This window comes from Dermochelys coriacea, chromosome 9 (genome assembly GCF_009764565.3).
Source record: "Dermochelys coriacea isolate rDerCor1 chromosome 9, rDerCor1.pri.v4, whole genome shotgun sequence".
NCBI classification, from domain to species: Eukaryota; Metazoa; Chordata; order Testudines; family Dermochelyidae; genus Dermochelys; species Dermochelys coriacea.
Window position 1 is genome coordinate 104,619,976 of NC_050076.1, and position 19,123 is coordinate 104,639,098.

General features: G+C 54.3%; 1 protein-coding gene across 4 annotated transcripts in view; it reads left to right on the plus strand.

Moving 5' to 3' along the window:
* NLGN3 (neuroligin 3) overlaps positions 1–18,593 on the plus strand; it is a 51,985-nt gene extending 33,392 nt beyond the window's left edge. For 3 of the 4 annotated variants that reach the window (XM_038415934.2, XM_038415935.2, XM_043492339.1), the window contains 2 exons: positions 9,142–9,931; positions 14,436–18,592. In XM_038415934.2, the coding sequence (XP_038271862.1) occupies positions 9,142–9,931; positions 14,436–15,276 (1,631 nt within the window). In that variant the 3' untranslated portion in view covers positions 15,277–18,592. Of the gene's footprint in view, positions 1–9,141; positions 9,932–14,435 lie in introns of all 4 variants that reach the window. The other variant, XM_038415936.1, reaches the window with a different exon arrangement.
* Positions 18,594–19,123: the final 530 nt, after the last annotated feature.

Consider the following 19,123-nt stretch of genomic DNA (forward strand, 5'->3'; position numbering starts at 1 on the left):
GAGCTCTCCGTGCACTCAGGGCAGGGGACCCAGCCTCTGCCAAGGGCCTAGTGACCAGGCTTTGAAGCCCCCTGTTGAAAGGCCTCCATTTGGTTGGATATGGCTGTAGCCCTGGTGAAACGAGGCGGCTTCAGGCTCTGGTGGCTGGCTTCCCAAAGGATGCATATGGTGGTGCTGTGGACTCTGCCCCTCCTACCCCCGCACCATTCTGCACAAGCTGGAGTGGAAGAGGTTATCTCAGAACATGAAAACCCTTTGCCCGTCCAGCCTGCATGCAATGCTGGCACTGTGGCTGAGCTGTGCCCTAGATCCAGCAGCTGCCTGGCTGTGTGTCTCACTCCCCTCCTTAGGTCACCTGGACGCAGGTGTGCCTAGGACATGGGTGTCATGTTTGCTGGCCTCAGGTCCATTTTTGTTCAGGAAATTTGCAGGTCCATCAAGCGAAGTTCTCTGCAGACTTTCTTGAAGCTCTGCAGCTGGAGCAGCCCTGCACTCCTGCTGTGAGCTTGTCCAAAGGGGTCTGAGTTCAAAATGAGGTGAAGGCCAGAGCCTGCAGGCTTCCTGCTGCCCTTCCAGTCCCCACATGGGACATGGCACCTCCCAGGGCACCTCATGCTATGGGCTGTCATGTCTGGGAAGCGCTCCTCTTTGGGACAGGCCTTGGTTTCCTCTAATAACCTCTCTTCTCAAGAGGTGTGTGCACTGTACCCCTCACTGTACAGGTGAGCGCTGCCTCGTGGTGCGTGTCCCTAAGGCTGGACCCAGCTTTCTCCCTCTGCTGGGCCAGTTCTTTCCTTGTGCAGCCATCCTCAAGAACGGACTCTAACTGGGCACGCACCTCTGGAAAGGCGATGGCAGCCAGCTGCCTGGCTCTGCTCAGCCCTGCTCCATGAAGCTGCAGATGGACGTTATTTCTTATGGCACCTGAAGCAGTTACTAGCCAAAAGCCTTGTCTGCACGAGGAAAGACGGTGGGGTTAGCGCCTTCACTCAGCACAGTGACTCCTAGCATGGGCAAGGCAGCTGCAGTGTCCCTGTGTGTGAGCTGGTTGGGGAAAACCCTAGGCTGCCCCTGCTGGAGCTGCTACATGGAAAAGGTTTCAGAATAGCAGCCGTGTTAGTCTGTATTCGCAAAAAGAAAAGGAGTACCCGTGGCACCTTAGAGACTAACAAATTTATTAGAGCATAAGCTTTCGTGAGCTACAGCTCACTTCATCGGATGCATGGAAAAGCTATTTCTTCCTCCTCTGGATGCTGGCAAGGTGTGTTTAAGGGGGGGTGGGGTCTGCATCTTGGGTGTACGAGGCAGCACGTGTGTTCATGTGTATTCCCAGAAGCGTGTGCGTGCATGCAACTGTCTCTGCATGTGTACAACATCTGTGGAGGTGCAGGTTTGTGGAGAAGAGGGGTTCTCAACTAGGGGTACCCTTACCCCTGGGGGTACACAGAACTCTGCCAGGGGTGCATCAGCTCACCTAGATATTTGCCTACTGGTACAACAGGCTACATAAAAAGCATTAGTGAAGTCAGTACAACCTAAAATTTAATACAGACAATGACTGGTTTGTACTGCTCTATATACTATACACTGAGAAATAAGTACAAGATTTATATCCCAATTGATGTATTCTATAATTATAGGGTAAAAATGGAAATATGCAGCAAGTTTCCAGTAATACTGTGCCATACATAACACTTTTGTATATTTGTAGGATTTTGTAAGCAAGTAGTTTTCAAGTGAGGTGAAACTTGGGGTATGCAAGAAAAATCCAACTCCTGAAAGGGGCACAGCAGTCTGGGAAGGTTGAGAGCCACTGGTGTAGAGAGTGGGTGTGTGCGTCCCTGCAGGAGTCTGTGTGCATGCTATTGGACATATAGTCAGGTGTCAGTGTGTATATATTGGTGCATATCTGCTTGTAGGAGCAGGTGTGTGTTCCTAGTGTATGTGCACACACGTGTAGGAGCAGTGTGTGTTCCTAGTGCATGTGCACACATGCGTAAGAGCAGGTATGTGTTCCTAGTGCATGTGTGTGTAGGAGCAGGTGTGTTCCTAGTGCATGTGCACACACATGTAGGAGCAGGTGTGTGTAATGTGTGTGCAGGATATGGATTTCTCTGGAGCTGGTGAATGCCAGTGGGAGGGGGAATGGCTTTCTCTGCACCTCAGGAGGGCGAGGAGCCTGTGGACGTGAGTGTGCATGTGCACGCACCCAGCAGTGTGCAGGCTGGCTCTCTCCATTGCAGGAATGCTTCAGGGGCAGGCTGGTGATGGGCTGTGAGGGCGGGGTCGTGCTCTTTGCAGAGATCATTTCTGGCGGGGCAGATCCACCGCTGCAGGGCCTCGGGTTTTTTCCTAGCAAAACAGTTACACCTGCTTGGGATGCTGATGCTCCGCTCGTCTGCCCAGATGGTGCCCAGCCAGCTCCTCCCCGTTCGTTCCCCTGGGCTTCCCAGAGCCTGCACGTGCCCAGTGGGCCAGCAGCGGCCGCAGTGCTGGAGATGGGGAGTTGTTTACCTGGAGAAAGATGGCAGGGGGCTGCCTCAGTCACTGGCTGTGGGGCCCTGGACTGCAGCTGCCAGCTCTCTGCCCCGGACATGGCGTTCTGTCTGTGCCTGCTCCTGTCCTTGCCACACAGCAATCCCCAGGAGGGATGGAAACCTCAGCAGCAGCTAGGGTTACTGAAGGTCGCTTGCTTTGCTTGGTAATCAGACTAAAAGCACAGCATGGAAGAGGGGAGAGAGCCCTGAAGGGGAAGCAACTGCCTGAGAGGCTGCAGAGCAGAGCCCTGCTCCCAGCCCTGCCTTTCCTCTCCCCCTGCAGGAGCCCCACCTGTGCCAGGAATCCTGGGCTTGGCTCTGAGGGGACAGTCTACACTGGAGTAAAAGACAGGCGGTCTGGCCACGGCTGGCCTGGGTCAGTTGACCCAGGGTCCTGGGGCTAAACATGGCAGTGTAGATGTTTGGGCTCACCTGCTGGAGCCTGGGCTCTGGGACCCTCCCCCCTCATGGTCCTGTGGTCAGGCCATACCCACACAGGAGACCCAAGGCAGCTAGTCTGGGGCCGGGGTATGTGGGTGCAGTGCCCAACACTGTGTAAGAGGATGCCCCGAGGAACTGTGCTGGCCCTGGAGACTGGTGCTTCTGCTGCCATTGTTCTTTGTATTTGTGATCAGGGCCCCCTTGGGCTGGGCACTGCGCTACCAATAACCCTACCCCAGAGACTCTGGGGCAAGACATGGCAGGAGGGTGGGGGGAGAGGAGGGGCCACGTGGGGATGGGCTTCAGAGCTGCAAAGATCAGGTGGGTATAGGCTTCCTAGGTGTTACTTTAATAAGATAAGTGATCAAGAGCTGTTAATGAATCACTAATTAGTGCATCCTCTCCCAGCACTGTGAAGGCAGAGGTGGAGGGACATGCGCTGTACCAGGCTGCCCTGGGGAAAGCACCCCCCAATGTAATACATTGAAATCAAAGTGGATTCCTTGCCAGGAAACAAACCACCAGCACTGTCTTTACTCAGCAGACACTCATTAACAAGCAGGAGGGTAATTGCTGCTGCATAGATTTTAAAACCGCTCCCAAGGTCTGGCAGCAGAACCTTAAAGCTGCTGCAAACAAGAGTGGCTGAGAAAATAGACAGCAGCTATTCCAGGCAGCCATGCACACAGAGGAGTAAAACACCCTGTCCTCTGCACCATACACATCAGTCAGGGACCTGAGAGTCCCCCTGGAATGGCCCCCACAGCCTGGGAACCCCACCCCAACCCCCCAGCACCAAGATAAAGAGCCTGCAGTCTGCTGATATGGTGATGCCATCACCCACACGAGGGTTACACCTCCTGGAAACAACAGCCTGAGAGTTCAGAACTAGGGTCTGTCTATACTACAGGGGCAAAACCACGGTACTGCAAGCGTGCTGCTGTAGCGCGGAAGTGTAGATGCTTCCTACAGCACCAGAGGGGGGTTTCTGTCAGTGTAGGTGACCCACCTCCGGGTGATGGAAAAACCCTTCTGTCAACCTAGCCACATCTCCACGGGGGCACTAGATCGCCCTAACCCACAGCACTCAGCGTGATATTATCACAGCTCTGAGCAGCAGAGCTAGGTTGGCATTGTTTTCAAAAAAGAAAAGGAGGACTTGTGGCACCTTAGAGACTTTATGTAATGACCCATCCACTCCCAGTCTCCATTCAAGCCGAAGTTAATTGTATCCAGTCTGCAAATTAATTCCAATTCAGCAGTCTCTCGCTGGAGTCTGTTTTTGAAGTTTTTTTGTTGAAGGATAGCCACTCTCAGGTCTGTAATCGTGTGACTGGGTCATTACATAAAGTAAAACTATTTCCCCATGTTATTTCTCCCCCCACCCTACCCCCTACTGATCCTCAGACGTTCTTGTTAACTGCTGGAAATGGCCCACCTTGATTATCACCACAAAAGGTTTTCCTCCTTCCCCCCCTCCTACGTGCTGGTAATAGCTCATCTTAAGTGATCACTCTCCTTACAGAGTGTATGATAAAACCCATTGTTTCATGTTCTCTGTGTGTGTATATAAATCTCCCTACTGTATTTTCCACCGAATGCATCCGATGAAGTGAGCTGTAGCTCACGAAAGCTTATGCTCAAATAAATTTGTTAGTCTCTAAGGTGCCACAAGTACTCCTTTTTTGCGAATACAGACTAACACGGCTGCTACTCTGAAACCTATTGTTTTCAAAGTGCAGCCCAAGCCTTAGTGTTTCGAGTGCAGCAGCTCACCAGGGCCCAGCCAATGCATTAAAGCTCCCAAGATGGATGTGGCATGGGGAGGGGCTAGCAGGCACTGCCCACATACTTCTGGGGTGGTTTCATTTTGTCTTCAATAATGTAAATTCTCCTGTCCTACCGCTCCCTGTGCTCCACCCCCTCTCCAGCCCCAGCCCCTGACACCCTCCTGCCAAGGAAAGACAGTTACTGCTGAGATGTACTGACAGTGACCGTCCGCGCATCTTGAGAATCCCCAACCCCCATGTTCTTACCAAGGCAGTAACTGAACATATCCTAAATCAGACATCCCTGGCTCTCCAAATACAATCCCTTGGGGGCCTCGAGCTGGCTTTACAAGGGGAAGCTCCGTAGACCTCTAAGCTATAAAGAAACCATGAGTTTGAGCCAGCCCTCCAGAGAAGTACAGCTGAAAACATTCAACAGCACAAGCCCACTGCTTCAGCTTTATGGGAGTAAACAGCCAGTAACGCTGACTGGCACAGTCCCCTGGCAATTCATGAACCAATCTCCTGTGTGCCCAGGGCCTCCAGCACCAACAGCTGCTGAGCAGAACCAGGCTGGTTCCCCTGCAAAGGAACCCTTTATGTGCCCAGGGGCTCCAGTGCTGATAGCCACTGAGCACCAGAGTGGTTCCCCTGCCCACTGATGTATAGAAAACAATATTCAACTTCTGGCACCAAGTCATCTGAAGCAGTAAATGCTCCCTGCCCTGCAAAGCACTAGAGGGTCAGAAGCTCAACCAAATCAGTCCCAGTGTCCACATGTGTCATTGTTCCCCAAACACCAATACATGTTTTTGTCATGCAAAACTAATCCCAGAAGTGACGGTTCCGGTCCCCCTGCCCAGAGCAATTGCATGCCTAGGCCCCTCCTAACTCTGCGTGTGGACCCTGAAAGCCAGCTGCTCACTAACCAGATGGCACGGTGTACCCCTGCAGATGCCACGAGTGGGGGAAAGCCCAGCCCTAATCCATTGGGTTGTGGTTAAGAGTCCTGGGAAGCAGTCCCTTGCTCTGAGGCTCTGGACACCCTTGTCTCCACTTATTCAGACTTTTCTTTCTGTAATTTAAAAAACCCAAAGAAATTCCAAGAAAACCTGTTCCTGTTTGCCACCGTGAAGCTCCCGCCATCAGCAGTGTCTGCTGAGCTGGGCACTAGCCCAGGCTGCCCTGCTGAGTGAGTTCTCACCGCCCAGGCTCTTGGAACCTGTTGAGATCTGTTCCCACAATGCAAATTGCTGCGTGCCAGAATGCTGCGTGTGCTTGTGAGCCTTGGGGAGGATGGCAAAATACTCTGGGCTGCGCACTGTCTGAGTTCCCATTCAGCTAACAGTAGGCCACAGCGATGTGGTTCATTCATATGGCTGAGGTTAGGGAGGGGCTTGGTGCGTAGGGGAGGGAAGCCAGCTCTGGTCTCAGACCTGCCTCTGTTCTCCCAAAGGACATTTTGACTATTTTCCTTGTAAATTTGCTCTCACTGTGTAGGGGCTGCAGCCCACGTGTGACTGTAGCATTTGCCAATGTAACTGCACTAACACGGCTAAACAGAGCAGTGAGGGCGCAGGTGCTACAGACCCTGGGATTGCGTCTTCACTGTTATTGTTACCTCTGCTGCAATGGCAGCTGGGACTGCAGTGTAGCCATCCCCCCGGGGTTGGAGACTGCACCCCTCTCAGTGCAGGGGGGGAGGTGCAGCGGGAATGGAGGAATTGGTAGCATTCCGTATACGGCAGCTCAGTATCCTGGGAGCTGGGTTGCCCCTGTGCACTGGCCGTACAGTGGAGCATTTCAAACCGGGAGAGAGCACGTCAGAAAACACATTAAAATCCTCAGCGTTCACAAGGAAAGTGTTTCCACAGCCAGGAGGGAGTTGCAGCAACAGGTGAATCTCTGCCCAGGCAAGAACGCAGGAAGGCAAGAGATAACCTAGTCTGGCTAAAGGGCAGACCAGGAAATCCAGCCCAGATGGGGCCAAGAGGAAGGCATAAATGATGGCAGAGGAATGGTGGACATTAGAAGGCTAAGGGCTTGTCTGCACACAAAGGTGCCTACGCTGTATCTGTCCAGTGTAAGCAGTACAGCCACTCGCCTTGTCCTGGGATAGCTGTTCCTGGATGGGCAGGGGATGAGCTGCCTATGGCTAACTGATCCACCCTTGGGAGCATGCCGGTAGAAGTATGTTGTTAAAAAGTTACTCCCCCCCCATTATATTGGCACAAAAATCTGTGTGTAGGGGGTTGTGAAGCACAAATAGAAAGAAAAATAAATCTATTTTCTGAGCGCATAACAATCAGGAGCCTGCAAGAGACTCAGTGGGGCTGCTGGAGCCGCAGAGAGCAAGATGAAGATTGGGGTTGGCGTGGGTAAGGATGGTCACAATGACTTTACACATACCCAAGCTCCTGGATGGGCATCATGGACCTGGTACCCTCCAGCGTCCAGCCTCAGCCAGAGCTCAGCCTGGCTGGGGCTGGGAAGCAGCTTCCTCCAGAACTAGCTATAGAAGGGCTTCTGTGCTGGAGCTAGGGAACAAGTGTCAAGGGATCACAACCCCTTGTCCCCTTCCCTTTGTGCCTAATGGAGGGCATGCTGGCTAGGTCCTAGCTAGGTGGGGGTGGGCCTGCTATGGAAAAGGTCAAGACCAGCAGCTGCTGATAGTGTCAGAGTCTGGTGCCTGGGCAAATCCCATGTGGGAATCCCAGTGTCCAAAGGGTCCCCTGTAGTCTAACCAGCCCTGCTCCCTCCTGCTGCTCCCAATCCCAATGCTCTCCCCTGGCAGAGAAGGTGAGCTGGGACAGTTCCCTGGTGCCACACAGAAGATATGCTGGCCAGGGAAGTTAATGGTATTTGGTAGGACAGGTGTAAGGAAGCTGCCATGTCATCTTAGTCCTGTAGCCATTGCGCTGCTGGCAGGTGCCAGGACAGAGTTGGGTTGGCAGCACTGGCTGCACTTCTTGTACAGGCCTCTGCACCTGGGACACAGCTAGATCCCCTTTGGGCCAGGCCCCAGAAGGGCTGAGCTCTCAGCTCCCCCAGGGCTCTCGTGGCCTGAGCAGGCTGAGGAGCAGAGAGCCCCAGGGTGTGCACTCCGAGCCCCGTCTCGTCCCATCTCAGCCCCCGCAGGCTCCATTTCCTGGGAGCCCTTTGTATTCTGAGCACAAGTTCCATTGACGTGACGCTGGAGTCTGGCCATGCATTCCTATGCCTGGGCCAGGGCCTTTGTGGCCCTGCTTTCCAGGGCAAGAGTCCACTCCCTCCTGTGTTCCCTCCAGCAGAAAGGCCTCCTTTGTGCCCTGCGAGGCCTGCATTGGCAGAGAGCTGGGCCCAGCTGGGCAGGAAGTATGTTGCGGGAGGCGGGGGAGAGTGATGGTACCAAGAGGGAGCAGCTGAATGGGACATGCAGGGTTAAGCTGCCCTAGGACAGGCTTAGCTCTGCCAGCTACCAACACTGTGAAGGGTCGTGCCAGGGCAGAGCAGCTGGAGGAATGCTCTGGTGCCATCACGAGCTCTCTTCAAGACAGGTGGGCGGGAGGCTGCTGGATTGCGGCAGGGCAGGAGCATCACCCCCTTCCAGGGCATAGCAGCTCTGTTTTCTGCTTTGCCTGTAGGTTCAGTGGGGTCAAGCCCCAGCTGTGTAGCACTGAGCATGCTGCTGCTGCAGGTCGCTGGCATGGTCCCACTGTACCTTGCGTACCTGCAACTCCGTACTCCTGCTGCTTTGAAGGGAAGTGCTAACGAACGCAGGCAGAGACAGTGTAGACGTGTGTCTGTGCCCAGCCCCCCAGGGAGCTCTGCCCCCTGCTGCAGCTTGTCTGGCTGTGCTACAGCGGAATTGGTGAGGTGCACGTTTCCCCTCTGCGGTGAGTTACTCTTTTAGCTGTTTGTATAAACTCAGCCTGTTGCAGAGGAGACACTGACTGTGTTTTACAGCACTTAGCGCAATGGGCCTGGGACCAAAATCAGTGGCAGTGCTGAAATTGTCTCAGGCACGGGGGGGTGGACAGACCAAACCCATGACTTAGACTTTTGAGAAGTTCCTGTGATTGTTGGGGCCTGGGAGACACTGCATTAGATGTAGCCCTGAGGCAAGCTGCCCATGGGGCTCTGCATTGGAGAGCCTTTAGGTGCCCATCAGTCAGACTCGCATCTCACTCTTGCCTGCCCCAAGAGACGGACAGCAGGAAGAGGCCTGCAGGCAATGTCCCATGCCCCCCAGGGTCCAGTCCTGCATCATCAAGGGCCTCTCCTGAAGCCGGCGCTCCTGCTTCTATCCCACCGTGTGAGATGATTGTGTGTTTGGGGGCTCCTACACAGAGGAGCTGGTTAGCCCGTTCTGTGCTGTGCCTAGAGCTGCTATTCATGCTCCTCTTTGCCTGCAGGTCTCTTCCAAAGAGCCATCATCCAGAGCGGCTCTGCCCTCTCAAGCTGGGCAGTCAACTACCAGCCTGTGAAGTATACCAGCCTGCTGGCCGACAAGGTGGGCTGCAATGTGCTGGACACCGTGGACATGGTGGATTGTCTGCGACAGAAGAGTGCCAAGGAGCTGGTGGAGCAAGATATCCAGCCAGCCCGCTACCACGTGGCCTTTGGGCCCGTCATCGATGGAGATGTCATCCCGGATGACCCTGAGATCCTGATGGAGCAGGGCGAGTTCCTGAACTATGACATCATGCTGGGGGTGAACCAGGGTGAGGGGCTGAAGTTTGTGGAGGGCGTGGTGGATCCTGAGGATGGTGTCTCAGGCAGTGACTTTGACTACTCCGTCTCCAACTTTGTGGATAACCTGTATGGCTACCCAGAGGGGAAGGACACTTTGCGGGAGACCATCAAGTTCATGTACACAGACTGGGCAGACAGGGACAACCCCGAGACACGCCGCAAAACCCTGGTGGCCCTATTCACTGACCACCAGTGGGTGGAGCCATCAGTGGTGACGGCTGACCTGCATGCCCGCTACGGGTCCCCAACCTACTTCTACGCCTTCTACCACCACTGCCAGAGCCTCATGAAACCCGCATGGTCTGATGCAGCCCATGGAGATGAGGTGCCTTATGTCTTCGGGATCCCCATGATTGGCCCCACTGACCTTTTCCCTTGCAACTTCTCCAAGAATGACGTCATGCTCAGCGCTGTGGTGATGACATACTGGACCAACTTTGCCAAGACCGGGTGAGGGATGCTGTGCCCTCCCTGGGCCTGTGTGTGTGTCTGTCCACCTCCCTGTGTGTGTCTGCACACGTGTGTGTGCATGCTCCTCCCTCTGTGTGTGTCTGCACACTTCCCTATGTGTGTGTGCACCTGCCTCCCTGTGTGTGTGTGTGTGTGCCCGCCTCCCTCTGTGTGTGTGTGCATGTGTGTGTGTGTGTGCACCTTCCTCTCTATGTATGTGTTTGTGTGCATGCCCTCCCCATATGTGTGTATGTGCATCCTTCCTGTGAGTGGAGGGGGTTGTGTGTATCTCCCTGGACCTGTGTGTGTGCGTGCACGTCTCCCTGCACATGTTTGGTTGTGCACCTCCCTCCCCCGGGTGAGGAGGGAAGGCGATGTGGATGTGTGCATGCCATCCCTCTGTGTGTGGGCATGTGCACCCTCCCTGTATGTGTGTCCACATACACCTCCCGTGTGTGTGTGCATGTGCCTTATTTAGGTTGTGTATTAGTGTGGCAGGAGAGTGTGCACACCTTCCCTCTGTGTGTGTGTGTTTGCACAGTCACACTCTGGGGTGCAATCCAGACTAATAAGGGTTGTGTTACCATCTGCCCCATAACCTGGGGGAGTCTCAATATGCTTTGCTGTTACAGCTCCCTCTCACAACCAGCCACCAGCATGCAAGACACACCCAGAGTGTTTGTGTGTGTAACGATGCTGGTTCTGGCAGGACCCAACTGAGAGTGCCAATGCAGGACAAATTGCTTAAAATAGGACAGTTACAGCCCAAGGCTGGGGTTTTTCCACCTCTAAGGCAAACCAAACCAGCCAAACAGAGAGGACTTTGGTTTTACCCCACTGGCTAACCACAAGTCACACAAGCAATTCCCTTAAACACTCCAGTTTCCCAGTATCACCACCTGTGCCACTCGTTATGGGGATAAATGGTTATGAAAACCAATACCCCAGTAAAAGAAAAAAGGTTCTCTAGATCCTAAAGGACCAAGCCCCCAAACCCAGGTCAATATACAAATCAGATCTTACCCACAAATCACACTGTTGCCAATCCTTTAGAATCTAAAATCTAAAGGTTTAATCATAAAGGGGAAAAGATATAGATGAGAGCTAGAATTGGTTAAATGGAATCAATTGAATACATTAATGGCAAAAAGAAAAGGAGTACTTGTGGCACCTTAGAGACTAACAAATTTATTAGAGCATAAGCTTTCGTGAGCTACAGCTCACTTCATCGGATGCATTTTGTAGCTCACGAAAGCTTATGCTCTAATAAATTTGTTAGTCTCTAAGGTGCCACAAGTACTCCTTTTCTTTTTGCGAATACAGACTAACACGGCTGCTACTCTGAAACCTGTGATTAATGGCAAAGTTCTTGGTTCAGGCTTGTAGCAGTGATGAAATAAACTACAGGTTCAAATGCAGTCGCTAAAGAACATCCACAGCTGGGATGGGTCATCAGTCCTTCCTTCAAAGCTTCAGTGTAGCGAAGTCCCTCCAGAGGTCAGAAGCAGGATTGAAGACAAGATGGAGGAGCTGCAGCAGCTTTTTAGGTTTCAGAGTAGCAGCCGTGATAGTCTGTATTCGCAAAAAAGAAAAGGAGTACTTGTGGCACCTGGAATCTCTCCTCTATTTTTTCCACCGAATGCATCCGATGAAGTGAGCTGTAGCTCACGAAAGCTTATGCTCTAATAAATTTGTTAGTCTCTAAGGTGCCACAAGTACTCCTTTTCTTTTTGCGAATACAGACTAACTCGGCTGCTACTCTGAAACCTAACAAATTTATTTGAGCATAAGCTTTCGTGAGCTACAGCTCACTTTATCGGATGCATTTGGTGGAAAAATACAGCTTTTTATAGTCTCTTGCCATGTGGTCTCTGCTTTCTTTGTCCCAAGGACAAGCTGTCCATCACATGGCCTGGAAAAACCTCAGAGTTCTGTCCATAGGCATGTCCCTGCATACCTTGCTGAGTCGCAAGGTGTGTCTGCCTTCTCTCAGTGGGTCAGTTGTATAGTTGATGGTCTTTAATGGGCCATCAAGCAGGCTATGCAGAGCTGACAGCAACTTGTCTGGGGTGTCACCCAGAAGCATAGCATAAGTTTGGAATACAGACAGTATAGAACCAATACTTATATCTTTAAATACAAAAATGATACATGCATACAGATAGCATAATCATAACCAGCAAACTATAACCTTGTCTTAGATTCCTTATTTTGACCCCCTTTATACAAGATTTTGTGCCACTACAGGACCTTGGTTGCAACAATGTTCTATACGGTCCCAGATTATGTCAGTAATGTCACAGTGGGTAGCTGGAGCCCTGGTCTAGCAGCACTCATCCCCAAGTTACACTCTGTCTGCCACAGCCTTGGTTGCTACCTGTAGGGTGACCCCAACACACAGCCAGTCCTGAATTTTCCCCCAAAACGTGTCTTCTGCACCGTCCAGTTCTTTCCCGGGCAGCTCAGATATTAGAGGTCCATTGCCCCTGTAAGGGGTCAGTGCACAACTGTTTGCTACTTTAATTGGCGTTCAGTGTCAACACAGCACTGAATTAGATCTGCTTAAAAACACAAACCTATTTATTTAACTACAGAGAGCTAGATTTTAAGAAAGAATACAGGTGTAAGGCAGTAACATGAGAAATGGTTATGAGAGAAATAAAGCTAAAACACTTTCCAGTAACTAAGACTTAATGAGCTAGACATGGTTCAAGGTAAATTCCCTATCTCGTGCTCCCAGCAACAGGGCGGACACTAAATGTTCATGTCACAATCCCTGCCAAAGTCCAAAGCCTGGTTCCTTTGCCCTCTTAGGGCAGTGGCTTCCAACTTCTTTTTGTTTGCAGGCCATTAACAAATTTCAAATGGAGGTGCAGACCACTTTGGAAATCTTAGCCATAGTGTGCGGACTTCCAAAGATCTGCAGCCCAGAGGTTGAAAACCACTGTCTTAGGTGACAGGTTTCAGAGGGGTAGCCATGTTAGTCTGTATCAGCAAAAAGAACGAGGAGTACTTGTAAAAAGAAAAGGAGGACTTGTGGCACCTTAGAGACTAACAAATTTATTTGAACATAAGCTTTCATGAGCTACAGCTCACTTCATCGGATGCATTCACTTGTGGTACCTTAGAGATTAACACATTTATTTGGGCATAAGCTTTCGTGGGCTAAAACACCACTTCATCGGATGCATGCAGTGGAAAGATGTGAGAAGTGAGAGCAAGAGAGCAAATATCTGGGGTATTTTTGCATCTCACTTGTGTAGTCTGGTCCCCCTTTGAAATGTGTTTTCCTGAGGGTTTCCCCTAGGTAAAGTTCCTTCCCACCGTGAGGATGGAGACCTGGAGTCTTGTGGTGAAAGAGGTTCCACGCTGTTTGCTAAAGCACAGATCAATCTGTTCCTGTCCTCCCCCTCCCCCCTTGTGGCCAAAGAATGGCCAGGTCACTGGTGATGGCCAATCAACTTTGATGACACCTGGCAAGAGTGTCTTTGAGAAACAGGCTTACCACCTCCCCAGACTTGTCTGGTAAACACATTTCAGTTGTAATTTTAATCTCATGTTCCTAACTTTACATAGAATATGGCTGTACACGTCACCATGGTATTATTGACCAGTGAGTTACTTACTAGTTTTCAAATGATACTTCACAAGGCATATTTTGTATGAAGATTATTAAAGTGATGTGTAGGGTGTGAATGCAGGGGTGCATTTGGTCACACACCTCCCTGTGCGTGCATGTGTGTGTGTGTGCATGCCCTCCCTCCCCACATGCTCCCTCCCTATGTGTGCGCACCCTCTCTCTGGGGCATGTGGGGCCCGACCATGTTCTGGGGCCAGGAGTCAGGCACTAGGGTGAGGATCCTGCCCTGACAGGAACTCCTCAGTGGGAAGGGCATCACTGCAGAGCCTTCTGCACAGGCAGAGCCTTGGAGGGGTGTAATTTCTTGAGGCACTGGGAGGATGCTGGGAAATCCCACTAGCAGAGACATGGGTGCCATTCGGAGGGGGTTGCTACACTGCATTGGGTTAGTGTAGCCCACTCAGCTCTGACTGGAGCAGCCTAGTGCTCAGCAGGGTCAGGCACCTACTTGCCATTCTGGAGGGCTGATCCAATGGAGATTTCACAAGAGCCGGGATGGGGGTGGGTTTAGCTTAAGCCCATGTTACTCATTCACCCCTTTCACTGTCTCTGCGCAGGAGTCCCCTACTACAGTCAGGTGCCCAGCTATGACAATGAGGGGGAAGCATGAGAACCGAGGTCAGAATCAAGGAGCACTGGCAGAGCTGGGTCAGCAGGGGGCTGGGGGTCAGGATTGATGAACACCAGCAAGGGCCATTCTGCGCTATCCGGGGCTCTAACGCACTGGTAGTGCCTCTTCCTATGGGCAAACCAAGCCGGGGCTGGGAACCGTCTGTGTGTGGCTCTCCCGCAGAGCTCTGTGCAGCGCCCTGTCTCTACGTGCTTCTCCAGTGCCACATGGATGGTTTCTGTTGTGTTTCCCAGGGACCCCAACAAGCCTGTCCCCCAGGACACCAAGTTCATTCACACCAAGGCCAACCGTTTTGAGGAAGTGGCGTGGTCCAAGTACAACCCTCGCGACCAGCTGTACCTGCACATTGGCCTGAAGCCGAGAGTGCGAGACCACTACCGAGCCACCAAGGTGGCCTTCTGGAAGCACCTGGTGCCCCACTTGTACAACCTGCACGACATGTTCCACTATACCTCGACCACCACCAAAGTGCCACCGCCAGACACCACGCAGAACTCACACATCACCCGCCGGCCCAACGGCAAAATCTGGACTACCAAGCGTCCAGCCATCTCCCCAGCTTACAACAGCGAGAACCCCAGGGAGAAGTGGAGCCCGGAGCAGGAGGCTGGAACATTGCTGATCGAGAACCCCCGGGACTACTCAACCGAGCTGAGCGTCACCATCGCTGTGGGCGCTTCCCTGCTCTTCCTCAACGTGTTGGCCTTCGCCGCACTCTACTACCGCAAGGACAAGCGCCGGCAGGACACACACCGCCAGCCCAGCCCCCAGCGCAGCACCCCCAACGACATTGGCCACACGCCTGAGGAGGAGATCCCCTCCCTGCAGATGAACCAGGCCCATCACGAATGCGAGTCAGGGCAGGCACACGATGCCCTGCGTCTCACCTCCTTGCCTGACTACACGCTGACCCTGCGCCGCTCCCCAGATGACATCCCTCTAATGACCCCCAACACCATTACCATGATCCCCAACTCCCTGGTGGGCCTGCAGACCCTGCACCCCTACAACACCTTTGCAGCAGGGTTCAACAGTACGGGGCTCCCGCACTCACACTCCACCACCAGGGTATAGCTCCAGGGGCTGTGCCCACCCATGCCCGCACACACCCACGCACACCGGGGACACAGGCTGGGGCTGCAGGAGCTGACGGATGCAGACTGGGCAGCACACACAGACGGACCCACCCGGCAGGGCAGGGCGGAGCAGAGCCCCAGGGCCAGCAGGACCCCTGGTGCGAGACAGGTGGGCTGCTCGCCCCTCCGGCTCGCTCTTTCTTTTGTTGTTCTTATTTTGTAAAGTGCTTTGACTCTCCATGTGCAGAGAGGGCTGACGCCAGGGCAGCAAGGCCCAGCCAGAGCGGTGCAGGAGAACGGACAGAAGAGAAGGTGCAGAGAGCATCATGCAGCCCTGCATGCTGCATCCCACTGGAAACCCCCTTGCAGGACAGTGAGAAGGACCCGCCTGGGGAGGAGGTGATGGCGTGCCTGCCCCCTGGCCTATACATGGCACTAGAGGACTCTGCACCCCTGGGGAGGTGGTGCCTCCCGGAGCCTTCTTCCCTACCGCCCAAGTACATTGGGGACTGGCTAGGATCTGTCCTTGGCATTCTCTTTCCATTGGATCTGTGGGGTTGATTGAAATTTGCCATTCAAAGTGCCATGGAAAAAGCTCCAGCACTCTATCAAATTGTGGTGTGAAGCAGCTGCCTTGGACCACTGGCACTGGTGGGTGGGCTCTGTGCCCGGGTTGTTGCTGGGCAGATGGACTCGGTGTCCAGCCCAGCCCTGGGGGGGGGTTCAGTGCCCGGTCTGGCACTGGGCAGAGGAGCTCGGTGCCCAGTCTGGCGCTGGGGTTTGGGCAGGGCTCGGTGCCCGGTCTGGTGCTGGGGGGGGTGGGGGTGAGGGCTTGGTGCTTGGTCTGGCACGGGGGGGAGGGCGAGGGCTCAGTGCCCAGTCTGGCAGGCCAACCCTAGCGTGGGGTCAACACCTCTGCTCCTCTTTCTGCAGAGAATCTCTTTTGTGTCGGTCGTGTCTCTTTGCAGAGATGTTTTTAAGCAGATCTTTAGTTCTTTACACACTAACAGAGTTGCTGTGTTTTGTCCTTTGTAAAGATTTTAAACCAGGTGTTCTTGATATAAAGTAAAAAAGCCAATTAGAATCTCAGCGTGTGCCACGCTGCTCCCATCAGCCAGGCCCCCGCCCGCTGCCTTCCCAAGAGAGACCATCTGTGCCATGCCACCAAACCAGCAGCCTGGGCCGGCAGGGCACATACCCGTGGGGCTGCCATGCAGCCCTCTTTTCTATTTTTGATATTTCCCCTCCCCAGTTGTTCATGTCTGTGTACTTCAGCCAAATAACGTGTGTGCTATGGCCCAAGTCTGTGATCGTCGTTCTGTGCTGCCAGCACTTCTCTGCCAACAGCCGTTGCCACCCGTCACACGCCTCGTCCCCAGCACACCACATGGCCTAGGACCCCTACCCCTTCACTAATACCCTGCTACACTGCCACCCTCACTACTAAATCCTGCTAATGCCCCTCCATCCCAGTCATCTGCTGGCTACCCCACTGCCCAGCTCCACCAACTCCTCCTCTGCCAACTCCCCTGCCCCATCCCCTGCCAGCCCCCTCCCTGCCATCCTCTGCCAACTCCCCCGCCCCTGTCCTCTGCCGGCCCCGCCCCGTCCCCTGTCAGCCCCCTCCCCATCATCCTCTGCCAGCTCCCCCACCCCCTGCCAGCCCCCCCACACCCATCCTCTACCAGCTCCCCCACATCCCTGACCCAGTCCTCTGTCAGCTCCCCCCACACACACCAGTCTTCTGCCAGCTCCCCCCCACCATCCTCTGCCATTCTTGATGTTTTTCACCACTGCCATTGCCATATCTTACTGCCCTCTGCCATTCCCATTGCTGCTCCCATCCTTCGCCAGCCCTGTTGCCTGCCACGTTCTGCCTCTGTCCCTGCCTTGTGCTTCTGGCTCCACTCTGCACCTGTGGGAGCTGCTGTTGGTCAGTGCAGGGACACAGGGTCAGCCAGCTGCACAGGAGAGCCCTGGCTCACCCAACCTGGTGTGGAGAGGACTCAGCTCGTGCCAGGGGGAAGGGGCCACCTACTTGGGTAGTGCAGTGAATGGTGGGGGGGGGTCACACAGTATGTGGGGCTCAGGGTAAGTTTTATTGACATCTCAGCTCAGTCCTTGCTGGACACTTCTTTACCTCCCAGAAAGACCTCAATATTCTAGCAGTCACCACTCAGGAGTGGCCAGGTCTGTGGGGCAGGATGGAGGGGCACTGTCAGGTCTGTGGGGGAGCCCAGGGCTGGGCTAGCAGGAACATGTAGCACAGCTGGGTAAAGTTGGGGTGATATGAGTTTCTTCCATTCTCAGCACTGGAGGACTCTGCATGGGGCAGCACCAGGGGAGCAGCCCTTGAGCCCAAACACAGCTATCGCCCTGGAGGGGGAGAGACCCATGGCTGCGATGAACCTGGGCTGTTGGACACAAGCTGCCCTTGGCCATTCCCTCCATGCGCCGGAGCACTGAACTGTACATCATGGCTGTGCCTGAGGATACCCCCCTAGGGTGCCATGGGGAGGAGGGCCCTGGCAGAGGCACCCTGAGGCAGCACCTGCCCACATATGAGCTGATGCTGCATGGCTCCAGGCATCAGTGTCTGGACACAAGAGAGCTGGGGAGAGGGTGCAGGAGCGGGGCCCGAGCCAGTGAGAGGCCAGGGGCTAACCCACTCCCCCAGCAGCTCCGCAGAGCAGGCTCAGACTAAGGATGGGGGGCTGCAGATTCTGTGCCAATGGCTAGGCCGCTCCTGCCTCCCCCTGCACGGCTGCTGGCTGACATGGGCACACTTCGCTCGCTCCACAGGACCAAGCCAGAGCTGCGGCCATGCGCCTCCCTCCCCCCGGGGACTGCCCCCGACCCTCCCACCACCCTTGGGCTCTGCTCCCTGCCCCTCCCCCACACAGCCTGACTCCCACCCCAGGGCTCTGCCACCTGATCCCGCCCCCCCAGGGCCTGAGTCCTCTCCTCCCCCCAGGGCTCTGTGACCTGTTTCCTCCCCCCCATGCCAATTGGGTCAAAGGAGACCAGAGCCAGGCTAGGCCCATTCTGAGATGTTCGGCCAAGTGTGTGTTCCCCATTTCATGCCATTGAGGGCAATGTAGGGGATCTCCCCAAAAACGGAGAGGGGCAGAGCAGGGCCTTGGGGCAGGGAGGGCATGTGGGGGCAGAGCAGGACACCAGGGGAGAACCGGCGATGTGGGGGTCTCGGGTAGGAGGGGGGCTGGGGACTGGGCAAAGCTGTGCTGAGTGCAGAATGTATTTATACCATCACCTGCGCAGAGTAACAAACTCCAAATAAAACAAATGCTATTTTGAATAGTGTGGCATCCTGTGAGCTGTGTGGGGGGCCAGGGGAGGAGTCTCAAAGGTCAGCTGGCCGGGGGGGGGGGAAGGCAGGATTCCCAAAGCCAGGTAAGGGACTGGGCAACCACAGCCCAACATGGGGGTTCATTGGCATTTACCAGCACCAGCTACACAGGCCTTGTGCCTGGTTTGCCACCAGGAGCCTTGGGGAGCAGCCCTCAGATAGTGCCATTGGCAGCAGATGCTCCCTTTGCATGGGGGGGGCTAAGAGGGGCAGCGGGTGGGGGTTCTGCATGGGGCGTGAGGGGAGCTACTGAGCCATGGGGTGGCAGCTGGCTGCAGGCTGGGGCAGAGGGGTCCAGTGTCTTACATCTCATACACTCCCCAGCCCACTCCCAGGCACCACTGCAGCTGCTCCAGCCCCTCCAGGTCCCTTCTTGCTGCCCCAGCATGGGTGTAACCATCCAGCAACATGCCACAATATTTCCACTCCTCCCCCCCATTCCACCACCCTGGCATCTGCCCCCCACCACTTCCAGCAA